This window comes from Neofelis nebulosa, chromosome 8 (genome assembly GCF_028018385.1).
Source record: "Neofelis nebulosa isolate mNeoNeb1 chromosome 8, mNeoNeb1.pri, whole genome shotgun sequence".
NCBI classification, from domain to species: domain Eukaryota; kingdom Metazoa; phylum Chordata; class Mammalia; order Carnivora; family Felidae; genus Neofelis; species Neofelis nebulosa.
In genome coordinates this window covers 130,890,998-130,918,182 of record NC_080789.1, presented here as the reverse complement: position 1 = coordinate 130,918,182, position 27,185 = coordinate 130,890,998, and the positions used below count along the sequence as shown (strand labels likewise).

Sequence of the window (27,185 nt, the reverse complement as noted above, 5' to 3'; positions counted from 1 at the left end):
ACGGGTTGAGCATTTTATACTCTATACTGTATAGTAATCACTCTATATTTGTTTCAACAAATAACTATCAACATTTACCTTTCAACTACTGTGCAGCAGGCACTTTTCAGTCCCTGAGAGTATAGAAATGAATAAAGCAGAGACTATGTGCCCTTGGGGTATACATCCACCAAAAGTCAAACTGGTACCATCGATAAGTTGGGGAAAGAAAAAAAAAGTGCCTTTGAAGACATAACCTTATCTGAGAAAGAACAGCCTTTATCTGAGAAAGCAACTTGAAAATCTTCTAGTTCAACATCCTCTGAAACGCCTTCATTTACATGTTTAAACGTCCTTGTAACTGACAAGGTTAAGGTTAAGGTTAAGCATGCCAGGCCAGTCTCTGAAAGAAAATCTTCCTTTTTCATGTTAGAGTACAACTAACCCTCAGACTGAAAGCAAGGTGGTTTTCATTGACCTTCCTTTCACATCAATGTCCCTGGAATGAAATGGAAAAAAAAAAACAAAAACAAAAAAACAAGCCAACGTTAAGGAGGGGTGGAAAGAGGGTATATGTGTGATTATCACAAAGCTGCCATGAGTTTCCCTGAGACAGTGTCAACAGTGGCTCTTTCCCATAGGAAGTGAAATCTCCTGGGGAAGTGTTGGAAGCCACGGAGGCTGAAGTGGAGCAAAGTTCTTAAAAGGGAAGTGCCCCCCTGCTGCAGGGGAGGCGCGCAGCTGGGCCCACTCAATAGACTGCAAATGCAAAACTGCATAGACCGGTTTTCACCTCTGAGCAGTTGCATGATATCTCAGCTCATCAGTATCTGTCAGTATCTGCTGGGGGGGGAAGTGCAAAGCCAATGGCATTGCATGCATGGGAAAGTTTACAAAGACTCCAAATATACACACCGCTGTGTGTTTTCAATCTGCTGGCTCAATGTTTTTGCCAGCTGACAGAAGAATTAAAATCCTGTTGAAAAGTTTGCTGGAGAAATGGTCTCTTATTCTGGGGGAAGAGTCTCACAGGCGTTTTGGCTTGGTAGGACATTGTGAGGACTGTTTAGAAATGAATAGAAAGTGTAGAAGTTTGGGTGTTCTTATGTTTACTATGAAAGCATCACATTAAAGGGGTTAACAAATACTGCTCTGAAACATAATTGAAAGCGGATAGCACTGATTATGGCCTTTTTTGGTATCCAACTGATGCATTTTTAACAAAACCCTAAAGGCATTACAATTAGTGGTTTTTCCCTAAGTGATTCTTCACCTGCACTCTGCATTTATTAACCTTTCTATCCCTGCTCTTATTGCCAAGGAATAAGTGGTCAGTATTCTAGCAACTTCTACACCTAAGGTAAAGTACTTTGTACAAGAATATCTGCTTTTTCCAAATTTTCCATTACTGACTTTGTTCCACTTAAAACATTTGTTCCATTTAAAAACATTAAGACTTAGTGCCAGTGACCCCACTTTATACATTACAGCTTTTAAAAATAAGCTTCCAGGGGCACCTGGGTGGCTCACTTGGTTAAGAGTCCAACTCTTGATTTTGGTTCAGGTCATGATCTCACAGTTCATGGGTTTAAGCCCTGTGTCAGGCTCCATGAGGGATTCTCTCTCCCTCTCTCTCTCTGCCCCTCTCTGCTCCCTCTCTCCCACACGTGCACTCACTCTCTCTCTCTCTCTCCCTCTTTCTCTCTCTCAAAATAAATAAACTTAAAAAAAAATAAGTTTCCTGAATCTGCTTTAATAATATGAACACTAGATATAGTGACTGGCACTCATCAGGCGCTCCAAATTTGTTGAATGAATTAATGAATGTACATGTTCTGTAGCTATAAATGTACAACATCAGCTTTCTGAAGTTTGTTCAACACTAAAACTGGTTATTTCATTTAAATGTTCCTGTGTATTGAATTTGTGTGTTTAAAGGGATAGATTATAGCTATGCTATAAAATAACTATAAATATCCTGCTAATTATTTATAAAAATGAGTTATGTGGACATAACTAAGCTTAACATTTACCAATAAAAAGTAGATCTAACTCTTCTGGAACAACCCTTTAAAGTAAACCAATTCAGAAGCGCCCGGGTGGCTCAGTCGGTTAAGCATCCGACTTCGGCTCAGGTCATGATCTCACAGTTCGTGGGTTTGAGCCCCGCGTTGGGCTCTGTGCTGACAGCTCAGAATCTGGAGCCTGCTTTGGATTCTGCTTCCCTCTCTCTTTGCCCCTCCCCCACTAGCGCTCTGTCTCCCTCTGTCTCAAAAATAAATAAACATTAAAAAAAATTTAAAGTAAACCAAGTCAAAGTACACCCGTTCCTTCCCGTCTTTGTGCTCCTCCATTACAACTTGATCTTGTCCCCACCTCCAGATCTTCTCTCAAGACCTGCTCCCTCCACTTCAAGCATCCCTAGGAGTCAATACCCTTCTAGCTCTAGTGCCAGACTTTAGGAAAACTTGGCTTTAAAAAATTATGCAACTTTTTTCAACAACAAGTAATGAGAACTTCAACTCAGACAAGCTCATGTCCTGTGACCACCATCTCTTAGTCCGTTGCTAAAATGGTTCTGCCCAGAGGCGCAATTCTTTTGCTTGGTTCTCTCTCCTCTTTTCCACGGGGGAGAATGAAGAAAAAATTACAGAGTGATCTGCCCTCAGAGTGGAAGAACTCCCCCATTCCTCAACTTTGTGACTTCCCCACATCTCATCACTCAATGGGTAGATTCTCCTCCAATAAGATGGATATTGAAAAGGGATGGGATTCTTCCATCCTTTCTACTTTTCTATTCCTCTACCCCCTCCTTCCTCCACCCTCCCACAAGAGATGAAGCGTTGCTAATTTTATTGACAAGAGCATAGGACATTCACTAGGTCCCATCTACCAGTAAGTAGGTTCTTGGTGCCTTTAAGGGCCACCAAGAACTTCTTTCTCTTCAGCCTCCTCCTGTGCAGGCTGTGCGAAAGATCAATTCTCAGGGCATTCATCTCTTTGTTTCCCACCTCTTTCACACCTATAATGGCATGCTAAGACAGGTGTGGGGACCCAGACTTCTTTCTAGCTCTCTCCCTCCCCAAAGTTTGACCTGAGTGGGTTGTGCCAAGATTTAGATTCAGGGTGAAAAGTAGGAAACTCCTCTTAGACCATAAGCCAAACACACATGCTTCAACTCAGCTTTCACCAGAAAGTGCAGCATTGTCTGCTACCAGGGCCTGCCCAGCTATATTTATGGCAGTACAGGGGACCTCTTAGTATATGAGTGTACAATATCTGACTTGTTTAAGAGAAGCAAAGTCATCATAAAGCAAACCTATGTATTAATAAACTGACTTCTGATGAAATTAATCTCTAACCAAAGCCCCTCCCTTTCAAGATATCAATATCTTCCTCACCATTATAGCAGATAATAAAGTCAAATACAGTAGAAGCCTACTGTGAAAAGAAATTGCAAATACTGCAAAAGATGCAGAATTTCATTAGTTGATTAAAGAAATATTATACAACTATTTGAAATATATGCAAAGCCAGAAATAAATGATATAGCATAATTTGCCAGTTAACAAAGAGAAAATAAACAAGAATGATAACATAAAAGATACTTTCAAAATAAAGATATTCAGGGGGCACCTGGGTGGCTCAGTCTGTTGAGCATCCAACTCTTGATTTCAGCTCAGGTCATGATCTCACAGTCATGGGATTGAGCCCCACACTGGGATCCACACTGAACATGGAGCCTGCTTGGGAGTCTCTCCCTCTCTCTCTGCCCCTCCCTGGTTCAGTCTCCCCCCCACCCCACCTCTTAAATAAATAAGCATTTAAAAAATAAATAAAGATATTCAACTGTCAATAGATTCACAAAGTGCTTAGGAAAAATTAAATACAACTTTTGACTATTTTTACAAAAATAGCTCTTTTGTGATAATATGGCAAAAGTTCAACATAATGTAAAGGATATTCTATCCTGCTATTGCACAATTTTATCCAAAAATTATTAGCCTCCCAGGGCACCTGGGTGATTCAGTTGGTTGAGCGTCCAACTCTTGATTTCAGCTCAGGTCATGATCTCATGGTTCTTGGAATCAAATGGCAATGCAGAGCCTGTTTGGGATTTTTCTCTCTCCCTCTCTCTGCCTCTTCCCTACTCACACTCTTTCTATCTCTCAAAATAAGTAAACATTAAATAAATAAATGAAATAAAAATTATTAGCTTCATGATTGGTTTATCTATTGCTGCATAACAAACCAGCCACATATTTAATAATTTAAAAGAATGAGAACATAACATTTCTCACAATTCTATTAGTTAATCTGGTAGCTCTTCCACTTCATATGATATTGTCTAGGATGCTGGATTGATAAGAAAATCCAACATGACGTTATTCACATGGCTGAAAGTTGGTGCTAGCCATTGGCTGGGCGTTTAGCTTGAAGTGTTTTCTGGGACCTCAGTTCTCCTCCATATGGTTTCTTGGGCTTTTCATAGTTTGGTGTCTAGGTTTCAGGAAGTATTGCTCCAAGAGAGCAACTCCCAATGTACAAGTGCTTATCAAGTCCTCAGTTGCATCAAATTTGCCAAATTCCCATTTTCCAAAACTTGCCATGTGGCCAAGCCCAGAGTCAATAAGGAAGGGAATACCAGAAGGTAAGTTTCACTAAGGACCACCAAAGTACAGTCCACAAAGCACCCTCTGGCCTCTAATGTGTCCTGCCCTTCCCACGTTCAAAATACACTCACCCTCTCCAAAGCTCTCAAGGTCTTATCTCATCAAGTACAGAATCTCATCATCTAAGTCAGGTCTAGATGCGATCAAGGTCTCCTGAGTGGAGTTCTTTTTGAACTGAAGACGTGTCAACTAAAGACACAAGTTTTCTGATCCTCACACAGTCAACATACAATGAAGAGGCAAGGAAAACTTCAATAGGTACTTCTACTCAAAAAGGTTGAAAATGGGAAAAACACAGCAGTTACTGGTCCATAGCAATTTTTAAATCCAGCCAGACACATATAGGCAGTGTTTTTTTTGTTTTTGTTTTTGTTTTTTTTATCATGACCTAGTTCAATTTCCTGAGAGTGATTTTCTGTGGCTCTTACCTCTACCCTCTGTGCTCTAGACTTTGTTCTGAGCTATCCTTATTTTTCCAAGAGAAATGACCCAGGCTTGCATCTAAGCTTCTTTCCTTGGCTTGCTTCCTCCTCCCCAGACGAGTTTGAGGATCTTAAGGCACCTTCTTATTTTGAATTTGTCTCTGTCCTTTTAATCTAGGCCAGTATAATTTCAGTACATACTTTGCATTTTTATGTATCAAATTATAACTCACCCTAATAAACAAAATCACACACACAAATCTCTTCAAGACAATCCTTTCTCTGTTTAGGGAGTGCAAATCAGAATCCCATGGGAAAATACTCTTTAGCTTCTTAGAAATATCTTTGTCTGAGAGGATCTTTGAGATACTCCTTATGTCTTTCAGATCCCATAACACAGACCTGAACCCTGAAGACATATTTCACTACCAACACCTTGGATTTCATCTTCAAATGAAGGTCATTTCATACTTTGAGAAATTTTTTTGTAGAGACTGAGGGTGAAAAACAATTTTATTAACAAACCCACATGTTTAGAGCCTCTTTAGTTCTAAGTTCTGCTTGAAATCTGAACAGTTCCTTCTTTGGTTCAGCTTGTTCCCCCTGTACTTTACCACAGGAGCATAAAGAAGCCAGTGGCACTTTCCACATCCTTCCCAGAAATCTCCTTAGTCAGATCCACAAGTTCAGTAGGTACTCTCTCTGTTTCCTGGAATACCACAAGCAAACAGTTTGATCATTGTTCTGCCAACATATAACTCACGTTCTCTGTTCTTCAGCTTCCAATAGGAATTTCCTCACTGCCCTTCCAGACTCCACTAACAGTCTTTTTGTAGTTCCTCCAAATTTCTCCCTTCCTTCTACCAGACTCAAAATCAATGCCAGGTCATAGTTTCTGTTTTAGTTATCTGTTGCTGCATAACAAACCACCCCCCACTTACCACAGTTTATTACTTCCTTTTTTTAATGTTTATTTTTTATATATAGAGAGAGTAAACAGGGGAGGGACAGAGAGAGAGGGAGATAGAGAATCCAAGGCAGGCTCCAGGCCCTGAGCTGTCAGCACAGAGCCCAATGGGTAGCTCGAACCCACAAACTGCGAGATCATGACCTGAGCTAAAGTCAGACACTTAACCGACTGAGCCACCCAAGTACCCCACAATTTATTACTTCTTACATCTCTGTGGGTTGACCCAGAAGTTATTATCCTCCACATGTTGTAGGCTTGAAGTCAGAATGTCTAGAAAACCTAGAACGGACTCACCTAGGGGCACCTGGGTGGCTCAGTCAGTTGAGCGTCTGACTTCGGCTCAGGTCATGATCTCACAGCTTGTGAGTTCGAGCCCCACGTCGGGCTCTGTGCTAACAGCTCAGAGCCTGGAACCTGCTTCCGCTTCTGTGTCTCCCTCTCTCTCTTCCCCTAACCCACTCACATTCTGTCTCTGTCTCTCTCAAAAATAAATTTTAAAACTTTAAAAAATAATTAAAAATAAAATAAAAAATAAAATGGACTCACCTCTGTGGCTAGAAATCAGTACTGGCTACTGACTAGGAGCTCACTTGGAGTTGGCTAGAGGGCCTCAGTTCTCCTCCACGTGGGCTTCTCTCATGATTGCTCATGTTTTCTCATAGCATGGTGGATGGGTTCCTAGAAGCATCCCAAGATAATAAGGCCCAGTGTGCAAGGACTTACCAGCCTTTTACTTGCATCACCCTTGCTAATGTTCTACTGGCCAAAACTAGTAACATGGCCAAGCCCAAAATCAATATGTAAGGAACTAATAAGAGTACAAATACAAGGAAGCTTGATTCGTTGAGCACCACCAAAGTTAACAGTGTACCACAGCCCTAAAATTAACACATGTTTTTGTTTGAGCAAATGATTAGTGCATAACTGTCATTATAAAACTATGTGGTTGGGGTGCCTGGGTGGCTCAATCGGTTAAGCATCCGACTTCGGCTCAGGTCATGATCTCACGGTCCATGGGTTTGAGCCCCGCGTCGGGCTCTGTGCTGGCAGCTCAGAGCCTGGAGCCTGCTTCAGATTCTGTGTCTCCCTCTCTCTCTGGCCCTCCCCCGTTCATGCTCTGTCTCTGTCTCTGTCTCAAAAATAAACATTAAAAAAAATAATAATAAAAAATAAAACTATGTTGTTAATTATAAGGCAAAATAAATTTGTTTTTATAAATTTTGATTTTAGTTTTCCAAAATCATACCTATCAACCCTGTTTTACTTTGTCTACTATGACATTTTGGTCCTCACTTTAAGTGGATTCCATTTAAGTGGACTTTTTCTGGTTATTTTGTTTCCCCTTTAGTTTTTGTGCCTTAGTTTCACTGTCAGGTCAAGAACCCTTTGCAGAGGAGGAGTGAGTCATAAAACGGAATTTGGGCATCATTGGTCCTTGGAAATAATACCATCATAATAGCACCCACACATCAACCCTCATGATGAGATATATTTTTTTTAACTTTACTCATGAAGAAGAATTAAACAGTCATTCTCCCAGAAGCTTACCAGGCACCAATAACCATTTGCCTTGAAATTACATACACTAGTACCTTCCTCATCAAGTCTTAATGACCTACAGCTTTTACAAACTGCTTCTGTATGACAGTTCTACAGAAATTAGATCTGAAAGGCCTATAGATGTTACAAAGAACATGTGAACAAAGGTATACTTTTTAAGTAGAGGTTTAATTTTGATCTCTGCTACATGTTTAAGTTTTAAATGAAACTTTAGTAAGAGTACATTGTGTTTTATAATACTGTGCAGTCTACACTTAGCATTGGATAGCTGGGATATGACTTCTTTACATAATGATAGAAAAAATCTGAAGTGCTTGAATTCACTGAGACTTAGGAAACAGTCTTTTTCACTCTTGTTTAATCCTTGATGAAATTACATAATTTGTTTTAAAAAGGGGGGGGTGGCTGCAAGTCTAACCAAAAAGTATACATGCTGATCATTTTGTTTTTCTTCCATGAGATTCTTAGTTTAATCATATAATAGTCAATGTAACATAAGCTTCCTTTTTTTTTTTTTTTTTTACACCAGCATAAATCTGACAGGTAGTGTAACTGAAACTAATCAAAATGCTTCCACAGAGTCAATGATTTCAACAGTGCTGTTTTGGGCCTCCCAAGGGTGTTGTTACCTATTTTTTCATTTCCTTTTCTTGAACAGATCTATCATTTTACCAGGCGCAAACTTTCCGTTCATCTATCTTCATAAGCAATTAACAAAGGATGCCTCCTCTTGGCACTTTGTCATTTTGACTTCAGTTTCCATGGCAATCTCAAGTCATTTTTAAAGGACCTGTAAATGTTGCTTCAATATGAGCTCTGTTTCTGGAAACTTGAAAACAAAACTGCCGGGGCGCCTGGGTGGCGCAGTCGGTTAAGCGTCCGACTTCAGCCAGGTCACGATCTCGCGGTCCGTGAGTTCGAGCCCCGCGTCAGGCTCTGGGCTGATGGCTCGGAGCCTGGAGCCTGTTTCCGATTCTGTGTCTCCCTCTCTCTCTGCCCCTCCCCCGTTCATGCTCTGTCTCTCTCTGTCCCAAAAATAAATAAAAAAACGTTGAAAAAAAAAAAATTTATAAAAAAAAAAAAAAAAAAAAAAAGAAAACAAAACTGCCAAAGGCAAACCAGCTGGCCTGTCACCAAGGGGGAAGGTAGGACCTTTATTAGGGATGAGTTTGTGAGAAGCATCAGCTCCTGGGTTCACAGGTGAATCTCACTAGTGATTCCTCTTGCTAAAAGACATTTCCCAGAACCCAAAATACACCTCAGGAGGTAATATGCTCTACATCAAACTCTTTCAACAAATGGATACTGTCTTATTTTAAAGAACCTAACGAGAAAGAGATTGGATAGCTTCCTTCAGAAAAAGTTTCCCATTAGTCATGATTTATCAGGAATTTCTTCACATCCCTTAATATTATGAAGTCTTCCCCTTTGTCTCTTTTCTCTGAATTCTCACTACAGTAAAACACTGACTATTCATTCATTCACAGCCACCATTCATTGGGTAGCCACCATGTGCCCTTATTATATATCAACACTCTACTGGGTAGTTCATCATTCATCGCTATGATCTTACAAAGTAAATATTATTAGCCCTGTTTCATTGATAATGAATTAAAGCAATAGTTCAGAAAGGCAATATTAACTTACCCAAGTTCTAGTCATACAGCCAGTAACTGCTGGAGCCAGCATTTAAACCTCATGTTCTATCTTCTCAATTAGTGATGGAAGCCAAGGTCAACACTCCTCTTAGGGAGATATTATTATTCTGCAGGAGAATGTTTATCACATGTTTGACTAGGACCCCTTGGCTTACATGGCGAGGTTGATGCACTAGACGGTGTCACAATGCCACTAAGTCAGTGGACTAGCTCAGAACAGAATTTAGAACACATGTGACCCAGACCACCCAGACACTTGAAGAACCTTATTGGGATTTCAGGTTCATTTTTTTCTAATGTGAGTACTCAGTTCTCAGTTAATACAGCACTCACAGATGATAGAAACAAACCAAACCTCTAGGGATTTAAATGGCTTGTCCAATTTCACACACACACACACACACACACACACACACACACACACACACACGGTATATTGGAGTGAATTTGTAGATTACTGCCAATCCCTTGGCTCCATCCACTAAATAACTGATTTGGGTTGAAGTCTTAGGAAGATGAATTGATGATATACAAATACACACATACAGGAAATAGGAGGATAGTAAAATCCAAAGGGCACTGTCTCTCCAATAGTCAAATCTACAAAAACCAAGATGCTGCCTTTTCACAAATAAGGTATTGTTCCAGACATTTCTGGACTATAAATGACTTGAGGACAGAAAACAGTTTCTCAGTCCCCACCACACAATATCACCCTGCAAAATGGCAGCCATACTGTCAACTCTCAACAGATATTGATGGGATAATTGTATAATAATGTATGGGATTTCCCTCTGATTTAGAATGACCTGTTCTACAACTAAACCAGGTGTGCAGGTGTGTGATCAAGGATGAAAGTGGAGGCAGATGAGTTACCAGCCTCTCCCCCTGTACTGCTGTCGTGTTCTCTGACGCCACTGCCTCTACCACAGATTCCACCTCTAACTTTCAAAGTTCTGGAAATTTCCATGGCATGAGAAATCTGTTTTGACACTGCCCCAAAAATCATTTTCATTTTGTTCATTTGGATTCAAAGCAAGAAGGACCAAAAGAAATACTACAAAACCCAGTCTTCTCATCATTTGAGGATGCCCAAGTAGAGAGCACCACTGCTCTCTCCATTTCTGGGTGGTAACCTTACAGACAGAGCCTTTACTAGGTGGAAGTGGCCTCTGCATGTCTTCAGTGTATTTTGCTCCTGTTTTTGCTCTAGCTTGTCCCACATTATTTTTTCTTCTAATTTCCTGAAAGCTAGACAAAGGAAACTCACTTTTTGGCATGACTGCTATCATGGTCTAGTAACTTGGTTCTGGACTGAATGACCATGTGTTTCAAAAAACACTTTGCTAGCTTCCTGCATTATGTGACCCTTTCAAAAAGTATCAATTTTTCTGTGGTTCCACATTGTCACTCTGGTTAGACCTGTGATCTTCTCAAGGACAAAAGATATCATGCTTATATATGTTCCATTAAACCAAGATTATTCTGCTTGTTTTATTCATATTAAGAAATGGCCAGGAGTGCCTGGGTGACTCAGGTGGTTGAACATCCTACTCTTGATTTCGGCTCAGGTTGTGATCTCCTGGTTCATGGGATCAAGCTCCACATCAGGCTCTGTGTTGACAGCATGGAGTCTGCTTGGGATTCACTCTGTCCTTCTCTCTATGCCTTTCCCCAGCTCACACTCTCTCTGTCACTCTCTCTCAAAATAAAAAAAAAATTTTAAGGGCCATCCTGGGGCGCCTGGGTGGCTCAGTCAGTGGAGCATCCATCTCTTGATTTCAGCTCAGGTTATGATCCCAGGGTTGTGGGATCAAGCCCCACATCAGGCTCCATGAGCATGGAGCCTGCTTAAGATTCTCTCTCTCTCTCTCTCTCTCTCTCTCTCTCTCTCTTCCCCTCCCTCCCTCTGCCCCTCTCCTCCTCTCTCTCTCTAAAAAATATTTTTTTTTAATTTAAAAAAGAAAGGGCTTGGGGCACGTGGGTGGCTCAGTCAGTTAAGCATCCAACTTCAGCTCAGGTCATGATCTCATGATTCATGAGTTTGAGCCCCACATCAGGCTCTGTGCTGACAGCTCAGAGCCTGGAGCCTGCTTCAGATTCTGTGTCTCCCTCCCTCTCCCCCTCCCCCACTCTTTCTCTCTCTCACTCTCGCTCTCTCTCTCTCACTCTCAAAGAAATAAACTTAAAAAAAAAGAGGATGATGTCTATAAAGCTTCATTAAAAAGGGGGGGGCATATTATCCAAAAGCATTTTTTTAAATATCAAGAATACCAAGGAGCTCCTAAATATATAAAGCAAATATTAACAAACCTAAAGGAAAAAGCAGATAGCAATATAACAATAGTAGAGGACTTCAATACCCCACTCTCATCAACAGATAGATCATCCAGACAAAATCAGTAGGAAACATTAGACTTGAATGACACATTAAACGAGATGGACTAACAGACATTTATAGAACCTTTCATCCATCCAACAACAGCAGAATACACATTCTTCTCAAGCACACATGAAACATGCTCCAGGATAAATCATATGTTAAGCCACAAAAAAGTCTTAATAAATTTGAGATCGAAATTATATCAAACATCTTTTCCAACCACAGTGGTATGAAACTACAAATTAATTAAAAGAAGAAAACTAGAAATTTAACAAATATATGGAGATCAAATTACATGCTATTGAAAAACCAATGGGTCAAATAAGAAATCAAAAGACAAACCAAAAAATACCTTGAAACAAATAAAATGAATCACACCATAGCAAAACTTACGGGATACAACACCTACATTAAGAAGAAAGACCTCAAATAAATAACCTAACAAGGAACTAGAATAATATTTTAGAAACCAAGCCCAAAGTTAGTAGAAGAAAAGAAATGAAGATCAGAGTGGAACTAAATGAAATAGAAATGAAAAAGACAATAGAAAAAATAAAACCAAAAGCAGGGTTTTTTTTGAAAATGTGAACAATATAGATGAATCTTTAGCTAGACTAACCAAGAAAAAGAGAGGACTCAAGTAAATAAAATTATAAATGAAGGGGAGACATTACAAGTAATACCATACAAAAAAAAGGATTGTATGAGATACTGTAAACACCTACAGTAAAACTTTGGATTGCGAGTAACCTGTTCTGCGAGTGTTCCACAAAACGAGCAAACATTTCTAATAAATTTTAACTTGACGAGTGATGTCTTGCAACGTAAGTAGTACCTGACACCAAATATCACATGATCACTACCGAGCCAATGGTTCTTGAAATTCACTTTTATATATGAGTGCTTTGGATTACAAGCATGTTTCTGAAACAAATTATGCTCACAAACCAAGGTTGTGCTATATAGACTATATATCTCAACAACTTTGACAACCTGGAAAAAATTAATAAATTCCTATGAATATACAACCAACCAAGACTGAATCATGAAGAAATAGAAAATCTGAACAAACCCATTCCTAATAAAAAGATTGAATCATCAATCAAAAACTTCCAATGAAGAAAAGTCCAAAATCATATGACTTTATGGAAGAATTCTACCACATATTTAAATAAAAATTAATACCAATCCCTCTCAAATTCTTTTAAAAATAGAAGGGAATATTTTCAAACTCATTTTATGAGGCCAGCAATACAAGGACAGTAGAAGAAAACTATAGGCCAATATCCTTGATGAACTTAGATGCAAAAAATACTCAACAGAATGTTAGCAAACCAAATTCAGCAATACATTATCAGGATTATACACCATAATCAAGTGGTATTTATTTCAGGGATGTAAGAATGGTTCAATATCCACAAATTAATCAATATGATACAAGACTTTAACAAAATGAAGGTTAAAAATTATATGGTCATCTCAATGAATTTGATAAAAGTCAACATCTATTCATGATAAAAACTTCCAATGAAGTGAGTGTAGAGGGACTAATTCAATATAATATAGGCCATATATGACAAACCCATAGCTTGTACTCATGCTCAAAATCATATTCAATGGTGGAAAATTGAAATCTTTTTTTCTAAGACCAGGAACAAAACAAGGATGTCCATTTTCACTATTTTTATTCAACATAGTACTGTAAGTGCCAGCCATAGCAATCGGACAAGAAAAAGAAATGAAAGGCATCCAAATTGGAAAAGAAATAGTAAAACTGTCTCTATTGAAGAAGAGAAAAATAAATGGAAAGATATTCAGTGTTGATGGATTGGAAAAATTAATATTGCTAAAATGCCCAACTACCCAAAGCAATCTACAGATCCAGCACCAATTGTACAATGGCATTTTTCAGAGAAAGAGCAAACAATCCTAACATTTGTAGGGAAGAGAACTGTGTGGAATAGAGTAGCCAAAGCAATCTTGAGCAAAAAGAACAAAGCTAAAGGCATCACACTTCTTGATTTCAAACTATATTACAAAACCTTAGTAATCAAAACAGTATAGTACTGGCATAAAAACAGGCACAAAGATGATTGGAATAGAATAGAGAGTCAGGAAAAAAACCCACCCATATATGGTCGATTAGTTTATGACCAAGAATACGCAACAGGAAAAGGACCATTTCCTCAATAAATAGTGTTAGGAAAACTGGACAGCCACATACAAAAGAATAAAATTGGACCACTTTCTTATACCGTACACAAAAATAAACTCAAAATGGTCTAAATAGTTGTATATAAGGCCTAAAACCATAAAATTCCTAAAAGAAAGCATACAAGGTAATCTCCTTGACATCAGTCTTGGAAATGGTATTTTTTATTTGACACCAAAAGCAAAAGCAACAAAAGCAAAAACAAACAAGTGGGACGACATCAAACTAAGCTCAGCAAAGGAAACCATCGATAAAATGAAAAGGCAACCTACCAAATGGTAGAGAATATTTGCAAATCATACAAATGATTAGAGGTTAATATCCAAAATAAATAAAGAATTCATACAACTCAATACAAAAAAAAAGCTATCAAATTAAAACATGGGCAGAGAATACGAACATTTTTCCAAAAACATACAAATGGCTAATAGATACATGAAAAAATGTTCAGCATCACTAATAATCAAGGGAATGCAAATCAAAAACACAATGAAATATCACCTCAGACCTGTTAGAATGGCAATTATCAAAAATATAACAAATAAGTGTTAGTGAAGATATAGAGAACAGGAAATCCTTGTACACTGCTGGCAGGAATGTAAATTGGGCAACCACTATGGAAAACAATATGGAGGTTCCTCAAAAAAATTAAAAATAGCACTACCATATCATCTAGCAATTCCATCTCTGGGTATTTATTCAAAGGAAACAAAATTGATATCTCAAAAACATATATGCACCCCCATGTTCACTGTAGCATCAGTTGCAATAGCCTAAACACAGAAATCACCTAATGGTGCATTGATGGATGAATGGGTGAAGAAAATGTGAACTATAAATATTATAATTTCTGTATATGGAATAATGGAATATTACTTAGCCATAAAAAAGAAGGATATCTTGCCATTTGGGACAACATGCATGGACCTCAAGGACATTATGCTAAGTGAAATAAATCAGACAGGGAAAGAAAATACTGTTGTGATCACTTATACATGGAATCAAAAAACAAAAACCAAACTCATAGAGAAGAGATTGTGGTTGCCAATGGCAGTGGGTAGAGGGATTGGCGAAATGGGTGAAGGTCATCAAAAGATACAAACTGCCATTTATGAGATAAATTAAGTCCTGAGGATTTAATGTACAACATGGTGACCACAGCTCACAATACTGTATCATGTATTTGAAAGTTGCTGAGAGTGTAGATCTTAAAAATTCTCATCACACGAAAAAAAGTGCTTTTAACTATGTGTAGTGATAGGTGTTAACTAAACTTATTGTGGCAACCCCTTAGCAATACATACATATATTGAAATCATGTAATGAACACAATGTATATGCCACTTATATCTCAATAAAATATATATTATTTTTTTAAAAAAGAAAAGAACAACAACTATGGTCACCATTCACATACCATTCATGGTTCCTTGATTTCAGGTGCGCTGGAATTGGAACCACTTGGGAATACAGTTCAGAAAATGGACTTGAGTGGAAATACATACGCAAACAAAACCTTTTCCCCTACGGAGAAGAGAAAAAGGAGCTGAAGTGTCTAACAGCTACCAGGAAGTGCCCGTCAACCAGCGTGAATAAGAAAAAGGAGAACAAGGGAAATAGATTGCCCTCGGGAAGAGAGGTATTATCATGAACCCTACTTTATCTCTTTTGAACTGTGGACATCCATGAACTTAGCAGTATTTCCAAAACATTTTTAAAAACCCATAAAATAAATAAATTTCAGGTAAACTGTACCAAACTTGGCAAACAGAAACCTCCTTGCCAAAGGGTTTAAATTGGACAATTTCTAGAAAACCATGCTCCCTCTAAGCTAGACAGAAAGTAAAGGACTCACATATGTTGAGAACCTTTATCACACAAGGAATGCCCATATGTTTATATGATACTTAATTTTTTCTTTGTTAAATTATTTTCACAAAAAATTTCAAATGTACCCCCCCCAAAAAAACTCCCAGCTGCCAGTCATCCAGCTTCAATAATCAATGACATTCTGCCATACTGTTTAACAACAGTAACTTTTTTCTTAAGCTAGAATAGATTAAAACAAGTCCCTGTGTTCAAGTTATTTTGCCACTAAATACTGCAATAGGCGTGTAAAAAGAAAAGAATATTCTGGCACGTAACCATAACGCTGTTAGCACACCCAACAAATTAATCATCTGATACCCAACTTCATAAAAGTTCCCCAAATATCTAAAGCAATCTTTTTTGCCATAAGTTTAGTTAAAACAGTGTATAAAGTATTATGCGTCTTAGGTCTCTCTTGTATTTCTTTCACACTACAGCATTCTCCTCCCTTTGCCCTATTCATCCCATGCCATTGGGTAGTTGAAGACACTGGATCCATAGTCTTGAAGAAATTGCCAAACTCTGAATTTGGTTGCAAAGCCATTTCTTAAGCTTCGAACACTCTGGCCAGCTAAGATATCCCAGAGGAGTGTACCTTGGTCTTATGGGCACTGTCTTTCCATTTGTTTAGAGAAACTGGCAAGTGTATAACCTGAGTGTCCACACGACCCTGTTCTCCTAGATCCAGGTGGAGGGATGAAACTGATCACTTAGAACCCAGAGACACAGTTTTTCCTAGAGAGGTCTCTCTCTAATAGATTTCACAGGCAAGCTGGAGGACCAGAGGAGTGTCCCCACAATTCAGTTATGGGAAAGAGCAGCCTGGGCCTGTGTAGGGGCTCTTCTAGGAAAGAACAAAAGTTGATTGTTGAAGGTTGGGGGGGGGGGACTATTTATTTCCAGAAGAGGAAGCTCCTATCACATACAAATATACAGGACTTGCTGAGGCTTAGAAGTAGGGGCTTAACATCTCTTGTTGGAAAGACACGTAGCAAGAGGCAGCCTGGGGTGTGCTCAGATGCATTTGTTTCTGTCTACCCGGCCCCATTCCTTTCTTTGTATTTGCAGACACAGAGCCCAGGATCTGCAGATTAGAAACACTAATCAGGATGATGTTTGTACAGCATCTTGTTCCAGGTGGCTTGGAGCATTTGGCAGGTGGCATCTTGCCCAAGACACTAGAACTCCCAGGTGGGAGGGATTTATGGACTGGCAAGGGGGCCTGCTCTATGCACCTCGCCCAGTAGCTCAGTAGCCCCTATGGCCCGTTTTGGCCACCCCTTGCACACCTGTTCTCAAGGTGACTCCTTTAGTTTCAACCTGGGCTACTTGTGAGGGTTCAGTTCCCTCACCACAATCTAAGCGAGACGGAACCAGAGCCCCTTGGAGTAATGAGAAATGAAACTCCAAGATACACCGTTTGATGAACTGTCTGGGAGAACAGCTCAAACGCAAATATGCCTGTGCCTCAGGTGCAGTGAGCAAACACTGGCTCACTGTCAGCTTCATGCCAGGCTTCGAGCTTAGCACGGGGGTGTAAAGAGCATATTCCAGACCTGGCCTCTGGCAGCTGTTAGTCTGGGCACAGCTGTGTTCTATCTATCTCTGATCTGTTTCTAAAAAGTACTTCCCTAATGGATTACAATGTAAATTTTTAGTCTGTAAATTATGCTCTTGTTCATAGTGCCTTGTGCTATAAATAGATGATAAATAATTTGGGATAGTTATGTGGTATCTTTTGCCTAGGACTTTAAAGCATTTCACAAACACTGCCCATGAATAGTAAATTAATTAGTATATTAATTCCTTGTTTACAAAAGGATGATAGCCACATGGGGATTAGAGTCAACTGATGGATGTCAGAGTAAAAACCTGACTTCACTACTGATTTGCATTATGACCTCAGGCAAGCCACTCCCCATCCCTGATCCCTGGTGTCCTCCCTGTATACAGCATTGTCAGCTAAAAGTCCTTTGACCCTCTCCTCTCCCCCAGTGTTTGGAAATGCTGTCACAGGAACCGCGGCAGAAGAATTATTGATATGTAGGGACGGGAGCAGGATGCTCTTTCTCCTTCACTGCAATGATTCACAGAAAAAGACTTTCCTGCCTCAAACACCTATAGACCCAAATGGCCCTGGGTAGTCATTTACGCTCTACACTTACCTCTAACCTCCTTCCCAGTGTGACAGTCAACGTACATCCATCTCTGAAAGTTTAGCCACAAAGGGATTAAGTTCTACGTTCAGGCAAGTCTGTCCTGTGCTCAGTGACATTTCAGAGGGCATATCAGAACCAGAGATGAGCAGAGAGAACCAGCAAGGGACAACCATCTGCAAGTTCTTCGGGTCCTCCAGGATTTGCTTGAGAAAGGCCCCCACCCACTGTTTCACCCAGATCTGCTTTTAAGTTCCATGCATGAATTTAATATTTGTAAGCGGGTCAGCTTGTGTTAACACATTCACCAGCCCTAGATCAACTCTGACAAAAGCAAGCAGATCCCAGCTATCAGTGGAACCTGAGTAACCATCCAGTTGAGCTCACTCAGAAGTAAACATCTGGAGCCAACCAATGAGAACAGGTGTAATAAGTTCCAGGTGGCTCACCTCTTAGCCATCTGCACACTGGAACTTGCAGGTGGTCACTGAGTCTGATCCCAGGCTGTTTACAATGCTGCAGTCCTTTCTTTAGTAAATTATTTCTGTGTGTGCTAAGAGGCCTAAAATTATTTACCATACATTTTAGCTACATATTTACTCCTTTACAACCTAGAGAATCCATCACTTTTAGAAATCCCAATTAACTTTATATTGTTCTTGAGGGCTCAGCCTCAGTGAAATACCTCACACAGAGGAATCAAAAATCGAGCCTCCAAAATGGAATATTTTATTTTTCTAATACATAGGTCTGGCAGCCCGAATGCACTTTAAAAAAAAGAAAAGTTCCCCCCAAAAGTTTTCAAAAATAACACATGAAAAATAGTGAAAGTCAACTTGTTCCAGCCAGAAATACCTATTAATTTAGACTTCTTGAGTTAAGTTGAAACAGATTTAGCACTTCTTCTCTCAGTTTCTAAAAGTCTTTGTCTTTGATTAAAAATAAAAACTGAAGCTAGATGATTGGTATTTTGACTTCCAACCAAGTGTTATTTCTGGTACAACTACACAGACTAAAACACCACTCGCGGCAAATCTTGTGCATTTTTATGTGAATGTTTGTTTATAGTCATCTCGTCTTGGCTCCACACCATCATATCTTGCTCTGCATCAAGTATGTGTATGTGTTGATCTCCCTCTCACTGTCCATAAGTCTATTCCAAGGTTCTGGCGGAGAATCTTGATGGAGAACCCAGGGAGGGGCCAGCAGACAAGGACACTGTGCTGACACCCACCACCATCTCCAGGGGGCAGGCTCAATAAGGGCACTGAGAAGTGGACCACTCCAGACTCAGGAGATCCCAATTGGTTTGCCTTGACCTTGAGCTAAAAAAGAATCTCCAGAGGCACTGCGCATCGTGGATAAAGCAAGGAGTTTGAAGACAGATGACCCAGATCCAAATATTAACTCCACCATTTCTTACAAATCAATTAAATCCTCTGAGCGCCAGTTTCTTTCTCTAATGTGGCAGATTGTGGTAAAGAGTAAATGAGGGAATACAAAGAGGGAAGGGCTTTGAAAACTGCAAACCTACAGATTAATGCTCATTATTGAGATGGTGACAGGTGGACTGGGGCTCAGAGGTCAGAACCAGCTGTGGGCTTCCTACCGTCTGAGGGTTTCTGGGATTGTGGCAAGAATGAGTTGGGGAGTGTGAGGCAGCAGACCAAGAGGTGTCCCAAGGCCAAGTTAGTATGGCTGGTTATCAAGTCTAAAGGGAATGAGTGTTGGGGCTAGGTGATGTGGGGAGGAGAAGGAGGGGGAGGAGAAGGAGGGGGAGGAGAAGGAGGGGGAGGAGAAGGAGGGGGAGGAGAAGGAGGGGGAGGAGGAGATTAGCGGTAAGGTGGGACTTTAGGTTGGGAGGGGAAGGACCTAGAGCTGGATGAATAGATGTGGGTGCCAGACTAGAGAGAGGGCTCCATAGATGGAGGGAGTGTGATATGGGCTAAATGTTGCCATCTCTGGACCTGCCTCTTCCTTCTCCTTATGGGCTGTTGGACACAGAGACTTCAACTTCCTGCTTTGTCACCCCTGAAAATAATTTTTAAAAGCTACATGTCTTCTCATACCCTTTGAAGTTAACATCTAAAATATTTCTTCATTGTTTAAATAGTTGCCAAGGATATAACTGCTGCTGAATGGACACTGAACACTAAAAAATAAAACTCATATGACCTCCAAAAATGTTTCCAGTGCAATCTAATACCATAGCGATTTGATATCCACCATAATTCTTTTTTTTAATGCTTATTTACTTATTTTGAGAGAGAGAGAGAGAGAGAGAGAGAGAGAGAGAGAGAGAGAGAATATCCCAATAAGGCTCCATGCTGTCAGCGCAGAGCCCAACCTGGGGCTCAATCTCCCCAACTTTGAGATCATGACCTGAGCTGAAACCAAGAGTCAGTCACTTAATCGGTAGAGTCCCCAGGTGCCCCCATAATTCATTTTAAGTATATGCCAACAAGCAAAAAATTATTTCATTTACTCCTGAGGTTATATCTCCATTCCACTTCCCACACATGAATGTATGATAATGTGATGTTTTACGTCTGAAACACTTTTATTGATCAAGCATAACTATCTGAAGCAAGAATACGTATATAATTTGAAATTAATCTTTCACATTTTAATTAATTTGAAATTAGTGTCTAAAATTTCCTGTGACTACATAGCTCTAGGTATCAAAGAAATATTTCTAAACTGAATTGTCACTATGGGTATCACTAATAAACAATTTATGAAAATAACAATTTTTATAAATACAATTTTTATAAATAATTATTCACCATAAAAGGTAAAATTTTATTGGAAAAACTACTCTTCATCAGACTTCTTGCTAAAAATAGATGGGGTCTGTCATTAACATTATTCCCATTTTGTAATTATTGTTGTTACAGTTATTGTAAGCATTATGATAGAATTTTTATAGAACCAAATTAGAATGGAAGGAATTTTATCATAGCTATGACAATTACCAAGCCCCTTCTGATATGGTGATCTATCAGTGAAACTGATCTAATTCTCTTACAATTCAATTAGGTCTTCCCTCAATTTGCATGAAAGCAAAGAAGTAGAAATCATCTGAGTTGTAAAAAGATTACTCAGTCAATAGACTCATTCACTGTCTTTTAAAAACAGCATTTGCTGGGCACCCCAGAGATTTGCCTACCTTGGGGCAATGCAGCATCACAAGTAGGGGGGAGGCAGAGGACCCCCCCCCCCTTTTTATAAAACAGCCTTTGTGCAAGAACCAAAAGGAGGCACTGTATCCTGCAGGAACAGCTCACAGGAATGGGCAGAGCAGTTGGAGGAAAGTGATGAACCTAGAATTTGGACTCTTAGCAAGCCTTTGTGCATCCCCAAGGATGTGGATACCCAAATGTGAAGCCCACTGGGCTAGAACCTGAGTCTCAGGGGAGCTGGTGACCTGGGACAGCTGGGGCTTCTCTGACTTCTCCAAATAGCATTCTCCAAACTGGGTGGTGTGGGATTTTAGGGCCCTTTGAAATGTTAGAGATTCCCAGTGAAGAGGAACTTCTAGGTCAAAAAAGTTTGGGAACAGCTTTCTGGTATTTTCCCCACTTAAGACTTTCACAATAAAATCTGAGTTTTTAAAGGCTGACGAAATCCATTTAACTTTATTTAATGCAGAATTTCCCAAACGAACTTGATCCAGTCCCATCTTCTCCAAAGAATATTTGGTTATATATAAAGAGACATTAGTAATCTGCTTTGGTCCTAAGAGCTCCAAGGTGAATCTCCTGTCTTGTCTACATGGCCTGACTTATTCATGACAACCATAGATCTCTCAAAAACCCTCCAGAGGGACCAAGACCCAAGAATGGTTTGTTCCATTGACTGATACCTACTAAGGAAGTATTACCTTTTGCTGTAGCTTTCCTATTGAGTCAATCCATTTTTAGATAGAGGTTCTGATATAACAGGAAGGTTTCTGTGCTGTTGACTTTGGGTAGCAGTCACTGCAGCCATGAACTTGAAAGTCATTCCCAAAGGACAACACGTAGATGGTCATCTTGCTGCTTTCCCAGCTGTCCTTCTGGGTCCCCTGGTTATTGGCAGTATGGAACAAGCCAAAAGAGGATTATAATCAGATGCAAAGTAAAAACCCAAACATAGATGAGTGGGATGTGTGTATGTGTGTAAAGAGAGACACTGTGTCTCAGTACACGACTGTTTTTCATTATATCTAGAGCTATGTGGATTTTAACCATCTCATTTGAATTTTCCATCTTTTCATTGCAAAACATGAAGAGTCAGCTATATAATAATGATTATGAGTAGACAAAGTTCGTGTGTCACAGCTGGAGAGAGAAGCATGGGAATGAGGGCCAGGTCACCTGACGTGGCCCATTGTTTGGGGCATCTTAGGCATCTGACCCCTCTAAAGATCACCACTAAAGACACACAAAAATGTGCCCGGTTACCCTTTCCCTTTTTTCACCAGAAAGACTACAAGATGACAAGTTAGAAATTAGTATTCTGTATACAAGCTCTGAACATTTTGGTTAGTATGGAAATCCAATTAGACTCTCCATTCTTGACTAGAGCTCAAAGTACAAACAAATTGGTCAGTACCTGCTGGAAAAGAAGGCTGGAGAGTGAGCCTGTGGGGCATCTTTCTTCCTGGAATACAGGAACCATGACACATTTTCTGTGTGTACATTCACTCTACACACCTCCTCAGAGCAAGCAAATTGGGTAGAGTCAAAGGCCAACAAAGCTGATTACTGACTCAGCTTCAGCCAGAATCCACTTTGCTCTTTGGAGACCTCGGCTCTCACCTGTGAAGCTGGAAACTAATGCATTTTTAGAAGCCTCCACAAACCGAGGAGAACAAAACTCAAAATAGCTGCAAGAAAAAAGATGAAGAATCAAAAGTAGTTTTTGATTAAAAGCACTTGAGATTTCTCAAAGAATTATGCCCCCAAATCCCTTTTATGGGAGGACAAAGGCAGCAGAAATCAAATGGTTGGCCTGCAGTTTAAGAGGGAGTGTGGAAGTGTGATCCAAAAAAGAGTCTCAACCCTCCAGGTCTTGGGTCCTAGAAGCTAAAGTTCAGAGGAAACCACCCTGAAGTGCTTGGAAATAAGCAACACGCAGCAGGACTATCAGCTGGATCCTCATTTGAGGGAAAGAATTTTCCCAAACCCTCAATCACCCATCTGTCCCCATCCTGTTGGGGGGGGGGCAAATGTACCAGCAGCCAGGGGCTGTTCCATTTCCCTCGGCAAGGAAGGGACTCCCACCCTGTTTTTGGGCAGTGGGTGCATTATGTTCTGACTAAATGTATCCCAGGTATGGAGGACAGCTGTAGCAGATTTTCAGCATGCCTCTGCCTATTTCCCAAGAAAGTCAGTTTTCCTCTCCATGGGTTCTCCCAGGTAGTAGCTAAGGGTAGGGGAGAGAAGCATAGAATAAACATGTTGCTCAAGGACACTTTCTGGTCCAAACCCAGAGAGTTTTGTGTAAATCTGTTGTTTTGATTCTGCTGGAGAGGCAACCACAAATCTGAAAGGTGGAAAAGTGAAATTGGGAAATCAGCCCAGGTGTGAAGCTGGGTGTGAGGTAGAGTAGAGAGAAACATTCTGTCGTGGCCCCAGATGCTCATGAAGGGGTGGGGTGGGGGGAGTGGATGTGGCTGTGCCCGCAAGTCCTATCACAGAGGGAAGTGCATCTGGCAGGACTGGCCGGGTGGGGCTAGGCTCCTGCACCCAGGGGGGCTATCTGTAGGAGGAAGGAGCCCTTGGGTCATTTCTGGGCCCAGGGCAACATGTGCACTACCCAAAGCTCTAGACGTTAAAATTCCTTTCTGTCCCAGATGTACCTCAAGTATTTCCAACCATTGTATTTATTTATCTATTTTTATCACAGCCTGCAAATTAGATTGTTTGCTTGGAGAAGAAGGGGACAATTCTCACCCAGCAAGGCCATTTCAGCACTGATCTGACGTTAATGGAACTACCCTCCCCACCCTGCCCCGCTATGCTGGGTACTGGCGAGAATAGCCCTGGAGTGTGGCAGAAAGATCCAGAGTTTGGTAGCAGACAGGTCATTTGTCTACAAATCCCAGCTCAGATATTTGGGCTTACAGTCTCAGCTTCGATTGTGTCATCCCAAAAGTGAGAATGACAGTCCACCCCTTACAAAGCCATCAGCATTGGAGATGATCATGTAAAGCACAAGGCACTAGTGGGCATACAAATGGCAGTTGTCACTACTATTATTATTGTATTATCACTATTCCTTCAAAATCACAGAAACACTCACTAGGAGCAGCACTAGTCCTTTAAGATATTGCCAAGGCAGGGCTAGTGTAAAGGCGGGCAGCTGGCTGCTGGAGATCGTGGGCAGGAGGTCAGGAGGTGGTGTGCCTGAGACAGGTAAGGCTCAGTGGTCCCACCCAAGGGAGAAAGGAGGGCTGGGGACCATAGCAGAAAGGTAACAGTGGAGTCACCACACAGGAGGGAAAGTACTCTACTGGGCAGGAGCAGACTTCAGGACCAAAAGTTCTGCCAGGACAAGACAAAGCAGAAATGAACCAGAGCCAAGGAATGTGCTGCTGGAGAGGAGACAGGAGGGACTCACTTCCCTGAGTTCCTCCCACAGAAGGTATTCCGCTGCTCACCTGAGGGTAAGGATAGGAGGGCCCCTCCTGCGGGATTTTAGGAGGAACCTGGAACATGCAGACTACCAGCATGAAATTCTCCAAACTTTGTTGATTGCTTACCTGATTTCATCAGGTACCTTCCATATACATATTTTTATTTACAAATTATTTGTCTGCATTGATTATATATTAAGTATGGTTAGATTTTAAAAAACACACAATATCTGTACAATATTGTACCCATAGGTCACAATACCTAGGAATTGTGACCTTCAAAACTGGTCAAGAGCGGAGATCTCACGTTAAATGTTCTTACATAATTTTTTTCAAAAAAATAGAAGTTCCAGTGGGTTTTTTCCCCTGCCCCTCAATGGATCTTCTTGCACACGCAATTTTGGATACTCTTTGCCCCCCAAATGGGAGGTGGAGTCAGGGGGAAGGGTGTTTGCCTCCACTCTCAAAAAGATAAAACCTCACTTTTCTTTAATACCAGTGGTCTGAAAGTGGAGTTACTTGTTTTTGTTTTTGTCTCTGTTTCTGTAGGTCAGAGGGTTAAAATCAGAGAGAGAAAAACTTGGACGGTTGACTTATGTAATAAAAGTACACAGAGCCCACCTTAACGCTTTTTAGAAAAACAGGAGATGATAGAAACAGAAGGATTACCACGTCTACAAGTGAAGGATGTTGACTCGTCATTCTTATGTCACTTACAAACCCAAATCTGACGCTCCATTTCTACACCACTCAGATCAAAATAGGAGCTGCCTCTTTTGCTCCTCATAAGGGTGTCCCAAAGTCACAGCCCTCACAGTGTCATCTGGCACAGCGTGGCGCCTACCACAGCCAGGTAGCCGTGTTAAGAACACAGGACTCAGCCAGGGCGAGCCTCACCTGGTTTGCCTGCTCTCAACTCAGCTATCACAGAGTGCTCTCGTTCCTCCTATTTATGCTCCTGATTCCCCACTCCTGTCTTTGTGCACACTCTCCCCTGCCTGGAATGCTTTGGCTCCTCCCCTGTGGTCCCCTCCAGCTACTGATTAAATCTACTCAGCTTATAAACTCAGTTTACGCTTTGAAAAATGGACTGCTCCCACTGTTTTGTCCCCCACTCAATATCAATGCCAATAACTAGTTAATCCTTTGTGTTTCTGTCTCTTGCTTTGCCGTAAGATCCATGAGGACAGGGAGTGGGTCCCCCTGCCTAACAGACTCAAGTATAGAGGACTTCAGTAATTCATACTCATGTAGCACCCCAATGCGGGCCCAAATCAGAGAGGGTACTCAGCTCCGTGCAGTCGTAAAGGGACCCAGGCTGATGCCAACTCTGCTACCTCCATCCTATGGTTTCCAGGGTCATCCTAGGCATTGACACCCAGCTAGAAGAGGGGGAAAGTACAGGAGACTTTCACAGGCCGGGCCTGGAAATGGAAAGATCACTTTCTCCCACAATGCACTGGCCGCAGCTCAGTCACTACAACAGAAACCAAGAAATATAGTCCAGTTGTGCGCCCAGGAGGTGAGGAAGCGAGCTCAGTCACAAACCAGCTTCTGCCCCAACATTTCGAACCAGCTCACACTCAGCTGTGAGCACTCTAAGCCGGGAAGGTGAGCCTGCCTTCCCTGCATCTAAGGGAGGGTTTTGCAGGAAACTTGAGTGCATTTTCCCTCAACATCTTTCCAGACTTGGGCACAGTGCCATATGCTGCTCATAATAAAAAGCAGGAAGGTTTGGGGACCCCAGGAACCATGTTTGAAGAGCCAGAATTTAGCACTCTGGAATTTTCACTGGCTTGGTAACCAGGGGAGATTAGAGGAAATTCATACAGCAGCCATTTTCATCCAACAGACACCAATCAATAACTGTGAGGACAGGGGAGACGAGTTGCTTAGTGGGTTTTAGCTGACTTTATTTTTCTGTGACATCAAACTAGGAGGTAAACACAGGGATGAAAATCAAGAGGAACATGTGAATGTTCTTATATAGGAAGACATTAATGACAATGGGGCATTTGATTGGAGTCAAAAGACCTAGATTCGAGTCCCAGCTTTGTCATTAGCAGGGCTATGGTTTCCTCAGTTTTAAAATGAGGGAACAAGGCCTTTTGTAGCAACGTGGATGGAACTGGAGAGTGTGATGCTAAGTGAAATAAGCCATACAGAGAAAGACAGATACCATATGGTTTCACTCTTATGTGGATCCTGAGAAACGTAACAGAAACCCATGGGGGAGGGGAAGGGAAAAAAAAAAAAAAAAAAGAGGTTAGAGTGGGAGAGAGCCAAAGCATAAGAGACTGTTAAAAACTGAGAACAAACTGAGGGTTGATGGGGGGTGGGAGGGAGGGCAGGGTGGGTGATGGGTATTGAGGAGGGCACCTTTTGGGATGAGCACTGGGTGTTGTATGGAAACCAATTTGACAGTAAATTTCATATATATAAATAAATAAATAAATAAATAAATAAATAAATAAAAATAAATAAATAAAATGAGGGAACAAGAAGACTTGACTAGATCCCTTCCAGCTGGGAGTTCTAATCCAGTCATATAAGACCCTTTTCTTCTCTTCCAAGTTTTTCTCTCAATTCCAGTTAGTTGAGTTAAATCACCATGTAATATTAGTTTCAGGTGTAGAATTTAGTGATTCAACACTTCCACACATCATCGCGTGCTCATCACA

At 40.7% G+C, this 27,185-nt stretch overlaps 1 protein-coding gene and 1 long non-coding RNA gene across 6 annotated transcripts in view; one reads left to right on the top strand and one right to left on the bottom strand.

Moving 5' to 3' along the window:
* Nucleotides 1-27,185, bottom strand: part of CCDC3 (coiled-coil domain containing 3) — a 194,840-nt gene that overhangs the window by 134,633 nt on the left and 33,022 nt on the right. For 3 of the 5 annotated variants that reach the window (XR_009247785.1, XR_009247783.1, XR_009247784.1), the window contains exons 3-5: nucleotides 22,479-22,526; nucleotides 21,766-21,948; nucleotides 6,591-6,722 (exon numbers count right to left, since the gene is read on the bottom strand). Coding sequence is in view for 2 of the 5 variants with exons in the window: in XM_058681885.1 (XP_058537868.1) it covers nucleotides 21,802-21,948; nucleotides 22,479-22,526 (195 nt within the window). In the remaining 3 variants the exon portion in view is untranslated. Of the gene's footprint in view, nucleotides 1-6,590; nucleotides 6,723-12,816; nucleotides 15,382-21,765; nucleotides 21,949-22,478; nucleotides 22,527-27,185 lie in introns of those variants that run through there. The other 2 variants (XM_058681886.1, XM_058681885.1) reach the window with 2 other exon arrangements.
* On the top strand, nucleotides 9,490-17,253 carry LOC131483584 (uncharacterized). Its single transcript, XR_009247786.1, has 3 exons — nucleotides 9,490-9,560; nucleotides 15,298-15,496; nucleotides 16,795-17,253. It is a non-coding gene; the product is annotated as an uncharacterized LOC131483584 (long non-coding RNA).